The following is a 14,754-nucleotide window of genomic DNA, read 5'->3' as shown; positions in this document are numbered from 1 at the left end:
GTTCGAGCTGGGGTACTTCCCTTGTAAGAGTGTTATTCCACTCTCGCAGTTTACATCTTCTCCGAAACGTGACAATGTGGATTTATTCGGTGTGGCAAACATATCGTTTCGATGATCTCGAATTGAAATCGGCGAGAAATCCTTACTTGAAATAACATTTAGCCATTTATGACGTTGTTGCTCGTTGAGAGGAAATTCATGAAACGAAATGCCACTTCTCGATCTGCTTTTCATCTTACATTAAGGCACACAGCAGTAAACAATATTATGTACATACACATTAAGACGGTTCACGACCAAAGAAACAATCCAAGTAAGGTAAACAGTGGCTCAAATTACGGCAGCACTCTTAGCAATGATCACCGAGCGTGTCTCGTCAAGCAGAGTAATGCCAGCTTCTCAGCGCTCCAAGCGCCTGAACTGGTAACTACGCCGCGTTCGCTCGTTTACATGTATGACTGGGCGAATGAGGGCGTATTAGCGCAGTTATAGTAGAGGGCGATGCTTGAACAGAGCTTCCGCGTTCCGATGTAAGGGTGTACAGATGTGTACAAATTATAATTTATCGATTTCGTGTTTGTCATTATTAGTACAAAAGTCTGTACAAATACAGTATTATGACCTGGTCGAAAATCCAACCCGAAACCTCCGGGAAGGAGGCTACCTCTAGACCGCGAGGCCGTTCAACAAACAACTACCCATAATTCATTTCGAGACTGCTGATGGTGGTGGTAGTGAATATTGTTTTGGTACTAATCAAAGTAAAGTAAACCCGTGTCCTCATCCTGAGGCAGTGCAGCTTTTTCAAGCACCACCCGCCCATTGGCGGTGAGCCGCGTGTACCATTTCAACAATATACCAGCCCTCCTGCCATTGTGGGAGTACCGAGAATCGAACCCGGTCCACCGGGGACGGCAGCTAATTGTGCTAACCGTCACGCTACGAAGGCGTACATGTGTGGTGGTGATTATTGTTCAATTCGTTAACGGCGTGGTGGTGGTGATGATTATTGTTCATTGTGTGACTGATGGTGATAATTCTCAATTTCGTCACAGATGATAGTGGTGGTGGTTATTGTTCATTTCGCGACCGGCGTGGTGGTCGTGATAATTATTGTTCATTCGCTGATTGGTGGTGATGGTGATTATTGGTCTTTCCCTAACTGCTAATGATCATTGTTAACTGTCTGATTGGTGGTGATGGTGATTATTGGTCTTTCCCTAACTGCTAATGATCATTGTTAACTGTCTGATTGGTGGTGATGGTGATTATTGGTCTTTTCCCTAACTGCTGATGATCATTGTTAACTGTCTGATTGGTGGTGATGGTGATTATTGGTCTTTTCCCTAACTGCTGATGATCATTGTTAACTGTCTGATTGGTGGTGATGGTGATTATTGGTCTTTTCCCTAACTGCTGATGATCATTGTTAACTCTCTGACTGGTGGTGATAGTGATCATTGGTCATTTCCTAACATGATGATTATTGTTAATTCTCTGACTGGTGGTGATGGTGATTGTTGATCATTTCCTAACTGATGATAATTATTGTTCCTTACCTGACTGGTGGTACTGGTAATTATTGATCATTTCCTAACTAGCGTTACTTATTGTTCCTTGCCTGACTGGTGGTAATGGTGATTATTGTTCGTTTCCTAACTGGTGGTGGTAATGATTATTGTTAATTATTGTTAATTTCCTGACTAGTGGTGGTGGTGATGGTGGTGATTATTGATCATTTCATTATTTTAATGATTGTAGTGGTGATTATTGCTCTATTTCCTGACTATTGGTGGTGATTATTGTTCATTTCGTGACTGATGGTGATTTGGTGATTATAGTAAATTTCCTAAATGGTGGTGGGGGTGGTGATTATTGCTCATTTCCTAGCTTGTGGTGGTAGTTATTGTTCATTTCGTGAATGTTAATGGAGGTCATTATAGTTTTAAGGGGATATAAACAATAGGCAACCATCAATCAGGAAAGAAAAAAATTATGGGGAGTGAAAATGGAAGACACCCTAAATCCCGAAAACCCTCGGGGGCCGGAAGATAAAAATAGTTCATCAAAAAAGGTCGTTTAGGAAAAAAGATCGAAGTGAGGACTCTGGCATAATTGAAATAAATGGTAGACTCAGCTAGGGGCCTCGTTGTCGTTAACTCACGCTCCCATGTTGAGAGATCGCGGGGTACCTCTTTTAGTTGCCACTTACGACAGGCAGAGGATACCGATTATGTATTCTACCACTCTCGCCCAGGGAGTGGTGTCATAGAGCCAGTAGATATTTTTGTCATTAAAATTTTAGAATAATACATTCAAGTTTTTCTAAGCACTGAGGAGGAGAAAATTGTAAGAGACTGTTCGTACCGGGCGAGTTGGCCGTGCGCGTACAGACGCGCGGCTGTGAGCTTGCATCCGGGAGATAGTAGGTTCGAATCCCACTATCGGCAGCCCTGAAGATGGTTTTCCGTAGTTTCCCATTTTCACACCAGGCAAATGCTGGGGCTGTACCTTAATTAAGGCCACGGCCGCTTCCTTCCAACTCCTAGGCCTTTCCTATCCCATCGTCGCCATAAGACCTATCTGTGTCGGTGCGACGTAAAGCCCCTAGCAAAAAAAAATTAATATATTGTTCGTGGTGTCAGGAGAAAGAAACCATCCCGACATTGCGCTATAGTTTTTTTAATGCTATTTATTCGGGGCGTCGACCTAAGAAGATGTCTTGTCCCTACTTTGCACCATATGTTGTGAACCTGCATGTATTTGGAATGGCTGAAGTGTAAAGTGTTGAATGTGAGGAAAGGAACATTAAGGGCGACACAAACACCCAGTCCCCAGGCCAGGGATATTAATCACTTACACTTAAAAAACCCTTACCCGGCCGGGACTCGAACCCGGAGCCGCCGGGTGATAGGCTCCCTACACCGCGGGGCCGGACTGTGCTAGATTGACTGATTTCAGTGGTGTAATGTCTTGTGTTTTCTACAGGTCATGGTGGTTCATCTTCTGCAGAAAGTGTCGTCAGGAAGAGACGACCAACTCGTGGCAACCTCCGCTCTGGCAGAGGTTGTGCCCCTACCCGTTCTGCCCGTCGTACCGTCAGTTCGCCCGCCTTCTCGCCCTGCTGCTCGTGGGGTTGCTCACATGGGGTATCGTCTACTGCATCATGGGCAAGGAAGCGGGCCCTGGTGGCCAGCTCTTCGGACTTGCGTTCCTCAGCATCGCGGCGCACTTCGGCGGCTGGCTCATCACGCTCACCACACTTCCCGCACTCATCGGCATGCTTACCGTCGGCATACTGTTCCAGAACGTGGGACTAGTCGAGATCGAGGGCGAGTACGTCGAGGTTGTTGCTGTTCTCAGGTATTCTATTCTCAATTGCTTAAAATGTAGACTTCACGACCAGCTGCCACATTTTGTGGAGTGCGTCCCTAGTTATCCAAAACAGAATATTGTAATATTGCTAATCTATAAATAACAATGTCAATTTATTTACTTTCTAATTGTAATTAAATACACTGACTGACAGAGCAAATGCAACACCAAGAAGGAGTGGTCAGAACTTTATGCCAATTGCAGGGTAGACTGACGTCACTGAGGTATGCTCATGATGTGAAATGAGCCGCTGTGCGGCGCACGTAGCGAACGATAAATGGGATACGGCGTTGGCGAATGGCCTACTTCGTACCGTGATTTCTCAGCCGACAGTCATTGTAGAACGTGTTGTCGTGTGCCACAGGACACCTGTATAGCTAAGAATGCCAGGCCGCCGTCAACGGAGGCATTTCCAGCAGACAGACGACTTTACGAGGGGTATGGTGATCGGGCTGAGAAGGGCAGGTTGGTCGCTTCGTCAAATCGCAGCCGATACCCATAGGGATGTGTCCACGGTGCAGCGCCTGTGGCGAAGATGGTTGGCGCAGGGACATGTGGCACGTGCGAGGGGTCCAGGCGCAGCCCGAGTGACAGTGACGTCAGCACGCGAGGATCGGCGCATCCGCCGCCAAGCGGTGGCAGCCCCGCACGCCACGTCAACCGCCATTCTTCAGCATGTGCAAGACACCCTGGCTGTTCCAATATCGACCAGAACAATTTCCCGTCGATTGGTTGAAGGAGGCCTGCACTCCCGGCGTCCGCTCAGAAGACCACCATTGACTCCACAGCATAGACGTGCACGCCTGGAATGGTGCCGGGCTAGAGCGACTTGGATGAGGGAATGGCGGAACGTCGTGTTCTCCGATGAGTCACGCTTCTGTTCTGTCAGTGATAGTCACCGGAGACGAGTGTGGCGTCGGCGTGGAGAAAGGTCAAATCCGGCAGTAACTGTGGAGCGCCCTACCGCTAGACAACGCGGCATCATGGTTTGGGGCGCTATTGCGTATGATTCCACGTCACCTCTAGTGCGTATTCAAGGCACGTTAAATGCCCACCGCTACGTGCAGCATGTGCTGCGGCCGGTGGCACTCCCGTACCTTCAGGAGCTGCCCAATGCTCTGTTTCAGCAGGATAATGCCCGCCCACACACTGCTCGCATCTCCCAACAGGTTCTACGAGGTGTACCGATGCTTCCGTGGCCAGCGTACTCTCCGGATCTCTCACCAATCGAACACGTGTGGGATCTCATTGGACCCCGTTTGCAAACTCTGCCCCAGCCTCGTACGGACGACCAACTGTGGCAAATGGTTGACAGAGAATGGAGAACCATCCCTCAGGACACCATCCGCACTCTTATTGCCTCTGTACCTCGACGTGTTTCTGCGTGCATCACCGCTCGCGGTGGTCCTACATCCTACTGAGTCGATGCCGTGCGCATTGTGTAACCTGCATATCGGTTTGAAATAAACATCAATTATTCGTCCGTGCCGTCTCTGTTTTTTCCCCAACTTCCATCCCTTTCGAGCCACTCCTCCTTGGTGTTGCATTGTCACTGTCAGTCAGTGTATTCTTTAGGAAATAATTCGCGATCACAGACAAGATCTTCCTTAGAAAACATGGTTAAATCATGTAATTAAATGTTCCCTCCATTGTATAAATTAACTAACATTTGTACCCGTTCTTCACACAAAAAATGTGTTTATTTTTTATATTTTGCTACTTGCTTTACGTCGCACAGACACAGATGGTCTTATGGCGACGATGGGACGGGGAGGGGCTAGGAGTGGGAAGGAAGCGGCCGTGGCCTTAATTAAGGTACAGCCGCAGCATTTGCCTGGTGTGAAAATGGGAAACCACGGAAAACCATCTTCAGGGCTGCCGACAGTGGGGTTCGAACCTACTATCTCCCGAATACTTGATACTGGCCGCACTTAAGCGACTGCAGCTATCGAGCTCGGTCAAAAAATTTGTAAAGGATTACATGTTTCCTTCATTATTATATGAGAATTTACATGCCTGTGTTCAAATGTTTAATACGGCAGGTTAACTTGCAGTATATTTTTATACAAATGAGCGCGGCAGTAACGTGAAGTACGATAAAGATCAACAAAGTAGAGACAGAATGAGGACGATTAGAGAGTTTATTGTACGATACAGTTCCAAGTCCGAAGTTGTGCGAAATTCTCTGTGCTTCTCGGTTACATATTGCTATTTCTGTGACCACTGGAGAGGCGCTCTGCTTGAAGACGCATGAAACACGTTGTTGATGATAACTTTCTTTATTATCTCTTCTATCGAAAAGAGTAAAATGGCTCTCTAGTTCATCCCGTTAAACCACCTTGAAATGAAATGCACGAAGAGTTTCACGGGACTTTGACAAAAAATCCAATTTTTCGCAAGCATCTCCGTTATTTACCGTCATACGATAAATACCTGTATGGCATAAAATAACATATTCTTAAACGTTCAATATATCAGTCTTTTGATAGACCTAAAGTAACCAATATATCTCAGGAACAATCTTTATTTTTATAAAACCTAACTCTAAGTGATAACTTGACGTCATATGCCCCTGATAACACAATCCTGAATGAGTAAATAACAAATTGCACCCGCTATTCAGCTAAGTCCGCTGGGACTTAGACTGCAAAACCGTCCGTTAATGATATCTCTCTTATTAATCCTCCCTTTGAAATGATGCACATAAGAAAACAGTGTTAGAAATTGATTTCCATTAAGACAGGTAGATATCCATTCAGGATGGTCTTGTATATTTTGTGGGAGTGTAAAATCACGGTTTCATTTCGTGTAAACCTCCATTCAGTTCAGGAGTTGAGAAATGATAGTGGCCCTGACCCAAGAACAGGTAGACCGAGCTCGATAGCTGCAGTCGCTTAAGTGCAGCCAGTATCCAGTATTCGGGAGATAGTGGGTTCGAGCCCCACTGTCGGCAGCCCTGAAGATGGTTTTCCGTGGTTTCCCATTTTCACACCAGGCAAATGCCGGGGCTGTACCTTAATTAAGGCCACGGCCGCTTCCTTCCACTTCCTAGGCCTTTCCTCTCCCATCGTCGCCATAAGACATATCTGTGTCGGTGCGACGTAAAACAAAATAGCAAAAAAAAAAAGAACAGGTAGATTCTAAATATCAAGCATGGTAGGAATAAATCCAGTAGTTTTCAAGTTTTCAAAACTCTGACAAACCGACAAACAGACAAGAAAATGTGCAGATCGTCATTATTACACCTGAAACGGATAAATGTACGAAAATTTCGCTAAAATTGTCAATGTACAAACATATGGCTGTTACCAGTTTTATTTATACAGGGTGAACTTTAATATAACCGACACACTGCAGGGACTGATTCCTGACTGGAAATGGAGGAAAAAATGTCCTACGAACATGTGTCCGGAAATGGACGGTGTGCGTGCAACGACAACAAATAGTCCCGGAACACAGTACATGGCTGAATCGCATCAACGTCACAACAGATGTTCAAAGTGGCCTCCATGGGCTGCAATGTACGCCCCTCAACACATCAACCACATGTGCGTCATGAACACGTTGTTGAAGGATCTACACATCAGGAACAGGTTCAGCATACAAAACGCTTTTCGGATGTCCACAGAGGTAAAAATCCAGGGGGTGTAAGTCCGGTGATCTAGGAGGCCTTGCAACAGGGCCTCTGCGTCCTATCCAGCGCCTGGGGGAAGATGTTGTTGAGGTGTTGAAGAACTGTAATGCGAAAGTGGGGTGGTGCTCAGCCATGCAGAAACCACATAACCTGTCTTATTGCCAAAGGCACATTCTCAAGCAATCCAGGAAGAGTATTCTGCAGGAAGTCCAGGTACGTTCCTCCGTTGAGGCTTTGTGGAATAATAACTGGTCCAAGTATGTGGTCGCCAAGAATCCCTGCCCAAACACTGATGCTGAACCGATGCCGGTGAGACGCTTCAACCATTCCCCGGGGATTTTCTGTAGCCCGCAGATGACGATTATGTAGACTGACGATGCCATTTCTGGTAAGTGTTGCTTCATCGGTAAAGAGGGCTGACGACAGATATCCCATAACTGTGATGGTCTGGTGCAAAAACCATCGACAAAATCCTTCCCGTAGAGGGAAATCCGCTGCTGATAATCCTTGCACTCGTTGCAGGTGATAGGGATACTAGCGGTTGAAATGCAGGATACACATAATCGTATGGCTTACACTATGTTGGCGGGCCACTAGCATTGAGCTTGTACTAGGGTTCCTCTCAATGTCTTGTAGAACCTGTTCCTCCAGATATGGTGTACGAACAGTCCGCCGCCTCCCTACACGTTCGTCTTGTCTGAAAGGACCCATGATCACACAAACGCCAAAAAATGGCGTGAAACGTTGTGTGATGTGGTTGGTGCCTGTGAGGGTACTTGTTTTGGTATAGCCGTACTGTCTCTCGACCGTTCCCATTGGCTTGGCCATACACAAACACCTTCTCGGCTTGTTGCCGACATGAATACCTGACCATTTTGCTTCCGACAGTACGCTGCTTCAGTCACACTATCTGCAACACAAGGAACACACTGCAACTAGTCAGAGAAAATTTTATTCGTCAGTGCCATCTACCGTCGCAACGATGCATTTCCAGACACATGTTCATAGGACATTTTTTCCTCCATTTTCAGTCAGAAATAAGTCCCTGCAGTTTGTCGGTTTTATTAAAGTTCACCCTGTACAGATAACAAAAGTAATGTTCACTATCATATAATTTTAAGCAATTCACAAAAGAAAAAGAATGCGGGTCATGAAGGAGCCATCCTGGGGACACATAAACGGATATAGGCTCAAGACATGGAAGCATAACGAAAACATCAAAATAGTGTACCACAACAGCATTCATTGTAGGGTAACAAACCTTGCAGGATGCACTTAATACTGTGTTGGATCACCCATAGCACGAAGACGGCTGGGCATGGAGGCATACAGACGTCGGATGTTCACCTGTGGAACATTCTGCCACTAGAGACCTTGCAGGCCAAGGAAGTATGTTAATATCATAAAGACTGGACATAAATACCTGTGCGATGTGAGTCTAGGCATTATCCTGCTGGAAAATGGATTTGCCAAGCTGTATCAGAAAGGGAAACACACGCAAAGTTTATAGGACGAATCACTGCGCCGAGAAGCAGTCAGAACGGTTCAAGTGGCGAGCAGTGCTTCAAGATATCCAACGTGCCTCTTTTAGTCCGACGATGCGGCTTCTCTCAAATGGTCAAAGGCTTAACTGCTCCTTCAGGGTTCCTGCATTCACCACCGGTGCGGAGGAGGGCGGGGGGGGGGCAGCAGTAATCGTAGGAAATGGCACCCAACACCATAACATATCTCGATGGGGCGGTGTGTCACTCTACAATGAAGCGTGGATTACAGGGCTGGTCAGGATGTTCCCAGACTCGAATTCGACGGTGGTCTACAGTACATCCAAAGGGACCGTGATTCGTCGCTGAACACAACTCATCGCCAATCTGCCATACTGCCCATTCCTCGCAGAAGTTCAAACGTACTTGGCGATGCTCAAGTCGTAATGGATGACAGATCTTGCTGTGATAGCCGCCTGGATATGGTACTGGTGGACACATGTGTATTCCCAGCTGCCGTAACATGTGTCTGGATATTTAGATTGTATCTTTCTTCTTCTTCTTCTTCTTAATCTGTTTTCCCTCCAGGGTCGGTTTTTCCCTCGGACTCAGCGAGAGATCCAACCTCTACCGTCTCAATGGCAGTGTCCTGGAGCTTCAGACTCTGGGTCGGGGGATACAACTGGGGAGGATGACCAGTACCTCACCCAGGCGGCCTCACCTGCTATGCTGAACAGGGGCCTTGTGGAGGGATGGGAAGATTGGATGGGATAGGCAAGGAAGAGGGAAGGAAGCGGCCGTGGCCAAAAGTTAGGTACCATCCCGGCATTTGCCTGGAGGAGAAGTGGGAAACCACGGAAAACCACTTCCAGGATGGCTGAGGTGGGAATCGAACCCACCTCTACTCAGTTGACCTCCCGAGGCTGAGTGGACCCCGTTCCAGCCCTCGTACCACTTTTCAAATTTCGTGGCAGAGCCGGGAATCGAACCCGGACCTCCGGGGGTGGCAGCTAATCACGCTAACCACTACACCACAGAGGCGGTATTGTTTCTTTCACGGCCCGTAAATGTGAGGAAAATTGAATTCTGACACGGTAAAAGCCCAGAAGTTTATTATCATGTCTGTATGTCTCTGGATGATACGTGGCGACGCCCGTGGAGTGTTTATAGTCCGCCGCACGATGAAAGATTCCTCCTTCCTCGTGGTCTACCGGTGTCATGAGCCTTTGATGCGTGTGTATCCTCACGTTCTCATTCTCACTGCGTCCAACAGCGACACACAGTGCAGCCAGAACGGCTCAAGTGGCGAGCAGTGCATCGAGATATCCAACCTGCGTCTTTTAGTCCGACGATGCGGCTTCTCTCAAACGGTCAAAGGCTTCTCGTATGTGCCGCTGGCGCAAGCTGCGCGTTCACTCAACTTTGCTCTGCGGCTCATAATGTTTCTAAGGCTTTATTAGATGACTTGCATCTATAAATTAGGTGGGGGCATGTACGACCCCTAGCGGCAATTCTGCGCTGGCAGTCGGCATTAAACACAAACGGGACACGTGTCATTCTACGACGATGCTTCGTTGTACTAGCGCGATTCGCTCATGGTGTGCATTTTTCTAATGAGTGCATAACGAGATACAAAACTTCCTCAAATATACGGGGTGTATCAGAACTATACCGATAAAAATATCAGGGATGCTGTTCGTGTTATGTTAAGAGGAAACAGGGTTACTTTGACACTTCTGGGCGCGCAATTCAAGTTGACGAACTCGCCGTATTTCCTTTGCCAGAGAACAAACCACCGCAGTGCTTCAGGGAAGAGAAAGGGAGGGATGGGAGGTGGGGTGTATGAAGAAGACAGAGGTAATGCTGCGCGCGTTTGCACAAGTTTCCTCGTTCGACTCGCACAGGATTATCCTTGTCTCTTACATGCAATATCGAATCGTCAGCGAACTGGCCTTCGATTGGGAGGTTCCCGCGTTCGATTCCCGGCCGGGTCGGGGATTTTAACCTTAATTGGTTAATTCCAATGGTCTGGGGGCTGGGTGTGTGTGACGTATACAACATGAGAAATCATCCTAGGTAGAGCCCTCATCTTCACAGACATGCAGGTCGCCTAATAGGCCCTCTACTAGAAAAAGACCTGCACCAGGCCTCTCCGGAGGCCATACGCCATTATTATTACAGGATATATCCACGATTCATTTATTAAACGTCCGTAACTACACACACAGTACAAGAGCACACTGTAATTAAGACACACTTGTCAGTCATGGAATGCACTAGATCGTTTCTCCTCTCGTCTGTTGGTCGCAGTAACGTTCTTTATTATTTAATATGCTCGAAAAATGTAATGCTGCCGCCCCACGATTGTGTACTCATTCACTCACACCATTGAAAATTGAACTGAATACTGAACGAAAGGAACAATACGCCCAATGATTTGATTACAGTAGATGTTCAATATGCCCCCTTCTACTTCGATTCACAGTGCACAACGGTGTAGTGCTGACCTTTGGACTCTGTTCACGATGTGTGGTATATCGCGAACGACCTAGAAAACTGTCTGTATTCATCTTCGTCAAGTTCATCTTCTCTTTCTGTGGAATTCGCATAGTAGTTCAGGTATACTGCCTACTGGGGATGGGGATGCGACTATGCGAAACGAACGAGAAACTTGTACATTCGCACAGAGGACTACCCCTGTCTCCCACTTCGCACTGCCCACTTCCCCTCCCTTCCCTTCCCTCCTCTGACGTACAGCAACAGGCAGCGGCTGGCTCTGTGGCATAACAAATACGGTGAGTTGGTCAATTTGAATCGCACGCCCGGAAGTAACAGAGTAATCTCACTTTCTGAAAAATATAAATTTTCTCCGTCAATCCGTTTGCACCATAGTTCTTAATATAACACGAGGAACATCCCTAATTTTTGTCGGTATAGTTCTGATACACCTCGTACAGTTAATTAAGTCCATCTTCGGAAGTCCTAAAGATGCTTTTCCCTTTTTTACTATTTCCACATCCCGCGAATTCTGAGAAAATACCTTCATTAATCCCACGACCTCTACGTTCCCTCTCCTACACTCTTCCATACCTCATTGTCACTGAGAACCTACGAGCTGAATCCTCCCACTTCCTCTTCATCATTATTTCCCTCTTACTTTCACAGATCATCTACTTCTTCTTCCTAATCCTCTCAATTGAAGGCGATATCTCAGTATATTGTAGAAATGTACATATTTTTGAAACTACCTCTTAAGTAGTATATACATTACCCATTATTCATATATATTAATGTACTTTACGTATGACTTGTATTATATATGTGATATGATTTGATTTTCTACATGTGATTAGTTTTATTAACACTAACGCTGCTACTGTTATTGTTTTCATATTATTGTCATCGGTAGTTATTTTTAACAATGATCTAAGTTAAGACTGGTTAAGTGTAATGCCTATTGCTCACGGTAAATGTTTTGTAAAATTTGTTGTACAATTAATTTTATTAAAAATTTGGTAAAAGCAAGTTGTGTTGCTCACGGTAAAATTATTTTTTTAAATCCGTCGAAGCATCAGGATGGCCATCTATGAACTCACTTCTGAACTAAGATTTGTATGTGCTGCCATCTATTGATAAACTTTTAAACCAAGAATCAGCTGTTCAACTTACAGTGTGTTTGAGAGTATGGCTCCAACAAACAAAGCAAAACTTGCTGCTTTAGCTGCACTTATATGTTGTACAGCGGTAAAAAGGAAGAAAAGAAATGCCAGGAAATGCTGGACTCGGGATTGGATCAAAAGAAGAGAAGAAGGTAGAGGATTGCTGTCCAAGGTCGAAAATTAGTTGAGGTTAGAAGACCAGCATTCATTATAGGGATTCGGTGATAGTCTTTTCTGCCTCTCTTCTTGCATTTCTGTTGTGGTGAAGTGGTGTTTTAAACTTCGTACAAACAAGGATATTTCTGGTATTCATCAGTAAAACACTAACAGCTTCCTTAGTCCACCCGGATCCTGCCATTTTAGAAAGAAGTGTTTGTTTACAATCGAGCTTCACAATCTTCTCACGACGTAGCGCCAACATCATCGCGATGTCAGCTTTGCTGATTGGTTCGTTTCGTAAAATTAATTTTACGGATTAGAACATGTCCTATTTTATGAAAAGTTTTATCAAATGTTTTATAAAACTTGAATTTGACCGTGAGCAACAGAAATTTTATAAAATTAAATTATTGTACAATAAATTTGACAGAAAATTTTACCGTGAGCAACAGGCATAAGAAAGTAAGTACATCTCTAACTTTGCCAGAATAAATCAAACATATTATTATTATTATTATTATTATTATTTCCCACTCGTTGGCTGAATAGTCAGCGTTCTGGCCTTCGGTTCAGAGGGTCCCGGGTTCGATTCCCGGCCGGGTCGGGGATTTTAATCTTAATTGGTTAATTCCAATGGCCCGGGGGCTGGGCGTTTGTGCTGTCCCCACCATCCCTGCAACTCACACACCACACATAACACTATCCTCCACCACAATAACACGCAGTTACCTACATATGGCAGATGCCGCCCACCCTCATCGGAGGGTCTGCCTTACAAGGGCTGCACTCGGCTAGAAATAGCTACACGAAATTATTATTATTATTATTATTATTATTATTATTATTATTATTATTATATCCGTGCGACGTTAAGTAACGAGCAAACACATGCATTATCAATTCAGACTCGAAATAGGCACTAGATTCTAAACTTAGAAGTGTCGACGATAATTTAGCAGTTATTTTTAAATATAGAATATATAAAGTTTTCTTTTTCTGAAGATACGCTGTTTAACTATTCCTAAAGGGTCCCCCCTTCTCTCATTACCGGAGGGGATTAAAGAAGAGGTGCTCTAGTGTGGACGGTGGTGTGATGCTTGTGTATGCACGCTGCAGTGCGAGGTACGCACTCCGATGAACGTGGGCTCTCAGAGGCCGCTAGGGCAATCTACATTTCCGTTGGCAAGTCCACAGAGCGACCGACCAGGGTCAGCCAGCAAGGGATGTGGGCCGCTAGCTGCATGCCGACACGTACGTCTACCCCCGACTACAATTAGAAGACTGCCCATCAACAATGAGTTCTAAATCCAGCCTAATTAACTACAATTAAATCTACTGTATATACACAACGTAAGTTGTAAGTTGTTCCGTTAGATGTTCTGATACCGAGCGAGTTGGCCGTGCGGTTAGCGGCGCACAGTTGTGAGCTTGCATCCGGGAGATAGTGGGTTCGAACCCCACTGTCGGCAGCCCTGAAGGTGGTTTTCCGTGGTTTCCCCTTTTTCACAGCAGGCTGTGTCTTAATTAAGGCCACGGCCGCTTCCTTCCAACTCCTAGGCCTTTCCTCTCCCATCGTCGCCATAAGACCTATTTATGTCAGTGCGACGTAAAGCCACTAGCAAAAAAACCTTGAAGTTTCATGTCTATTACGACCATAGATTTACTGATCGTTCCAACAGTCACGTAAAAACTCCAGTCATGCATCTATCGTCACTGTGGTGGAAGGCATCCTCCAACCATTATCCCGCGTTACATTGCCCATTTTATTAATTTTTTAATCAAATACATGCATTTATAATTTATTTACGAGTGGACCCGCGCTGTTCCGCTAGTATTCGTTATAAATAGATCAGATAACTCGTAGTCATATTGTTTGTCTGCCATTTTCAATGGTTTTATGGACATTAAAAAAGAAGGCCGCAGTTCGCAGTCAGAATTCATCCATTCTGACGTCATCATGCCGTCTGTTCCGTAAAAATCTATCCATATATTCGCCTTTTTTGTCCTGCAGGTCGTGATGTAACCCGGTCTAGAAAGTCAAGAATAACGGCAGAGAGGATTCGTTGTGCTGACCACGCGACACCTCGTAATCTGCAGGCCTTCAGGCTGAGCAGCGGTCACTTGGTAGGCCAAGGTTCTTCGGGGCTGTAGTGCCATGGGGTTAGTTAGTTAGTTAGTTAGTTAGTTAGTTAGTTAGTTAGTTAGTTAGTTAGTTAGTTAGTTAGTTCTTGATGTAAAGCTTAATATTGTGTCTTAGAAGGCAATGGTATTTTTTGTTATCGCAGTTCTTCTATACACGGTTTTCTTTTGAGCTCATAGGTTAGTCTCGAAAGAACTTTTATTGCCAGGCAGAGAACGTTTTTAAGATACATGGCCTTCACTGTTTCCAGTGCAGCTAAGTTATCCTTTGAGAGGTGTTCCCAGACAATATCTAAGGCGTATGTCA

At 45.4% G+C, this 14,754-nt stretch overlaps 1 protein-coding gene across 3 annotated transcripts in view; it reads left to right on the top strand.

The window, feature by feature from the left end:
• The window catches only part of Nha1 (Na[+]/H[+] hydrogen antiporter 1), a 450,871-nt gene that overhangs the window by 379,810 nt on the left and 56,307 nt on the right, over positions 1-14,754 (top strand). For all 3 annotated transcript variants that reach the window (XM_067148046.2, XM_067148052.2, XM_067148058.2), the window contains one exon: positions 2,989-3,363. In XM_067148046.2, the coding sequence (XP_067004147.2) occupies positions 2,989-3,363 (375 nt within the window). The remainder of the gene's footprint in view (positions 1-2,988; positions 3,364-14,754) is intronic.

The sequence above is a fragment of the Anabrus simplex genome, chromosome 1 (genome assembly GCF_040414725.1).
Source record: "Anabrus simplex isolate iqAnaSimp1 chromosome 1, ASM4041472v1, whole genome shotgun sequence".
Lineage (NCBI taxonomy): Eukaryota > Metazoa > Arthropoda > Insecta > Orthoptera > Tettigoniidae > Anabrus > Anabrus simplex.
Note: the sequence above shows the minus strand (reverse complement) of the source record. Positions and strands in the feature narration are given on the sequence as shown.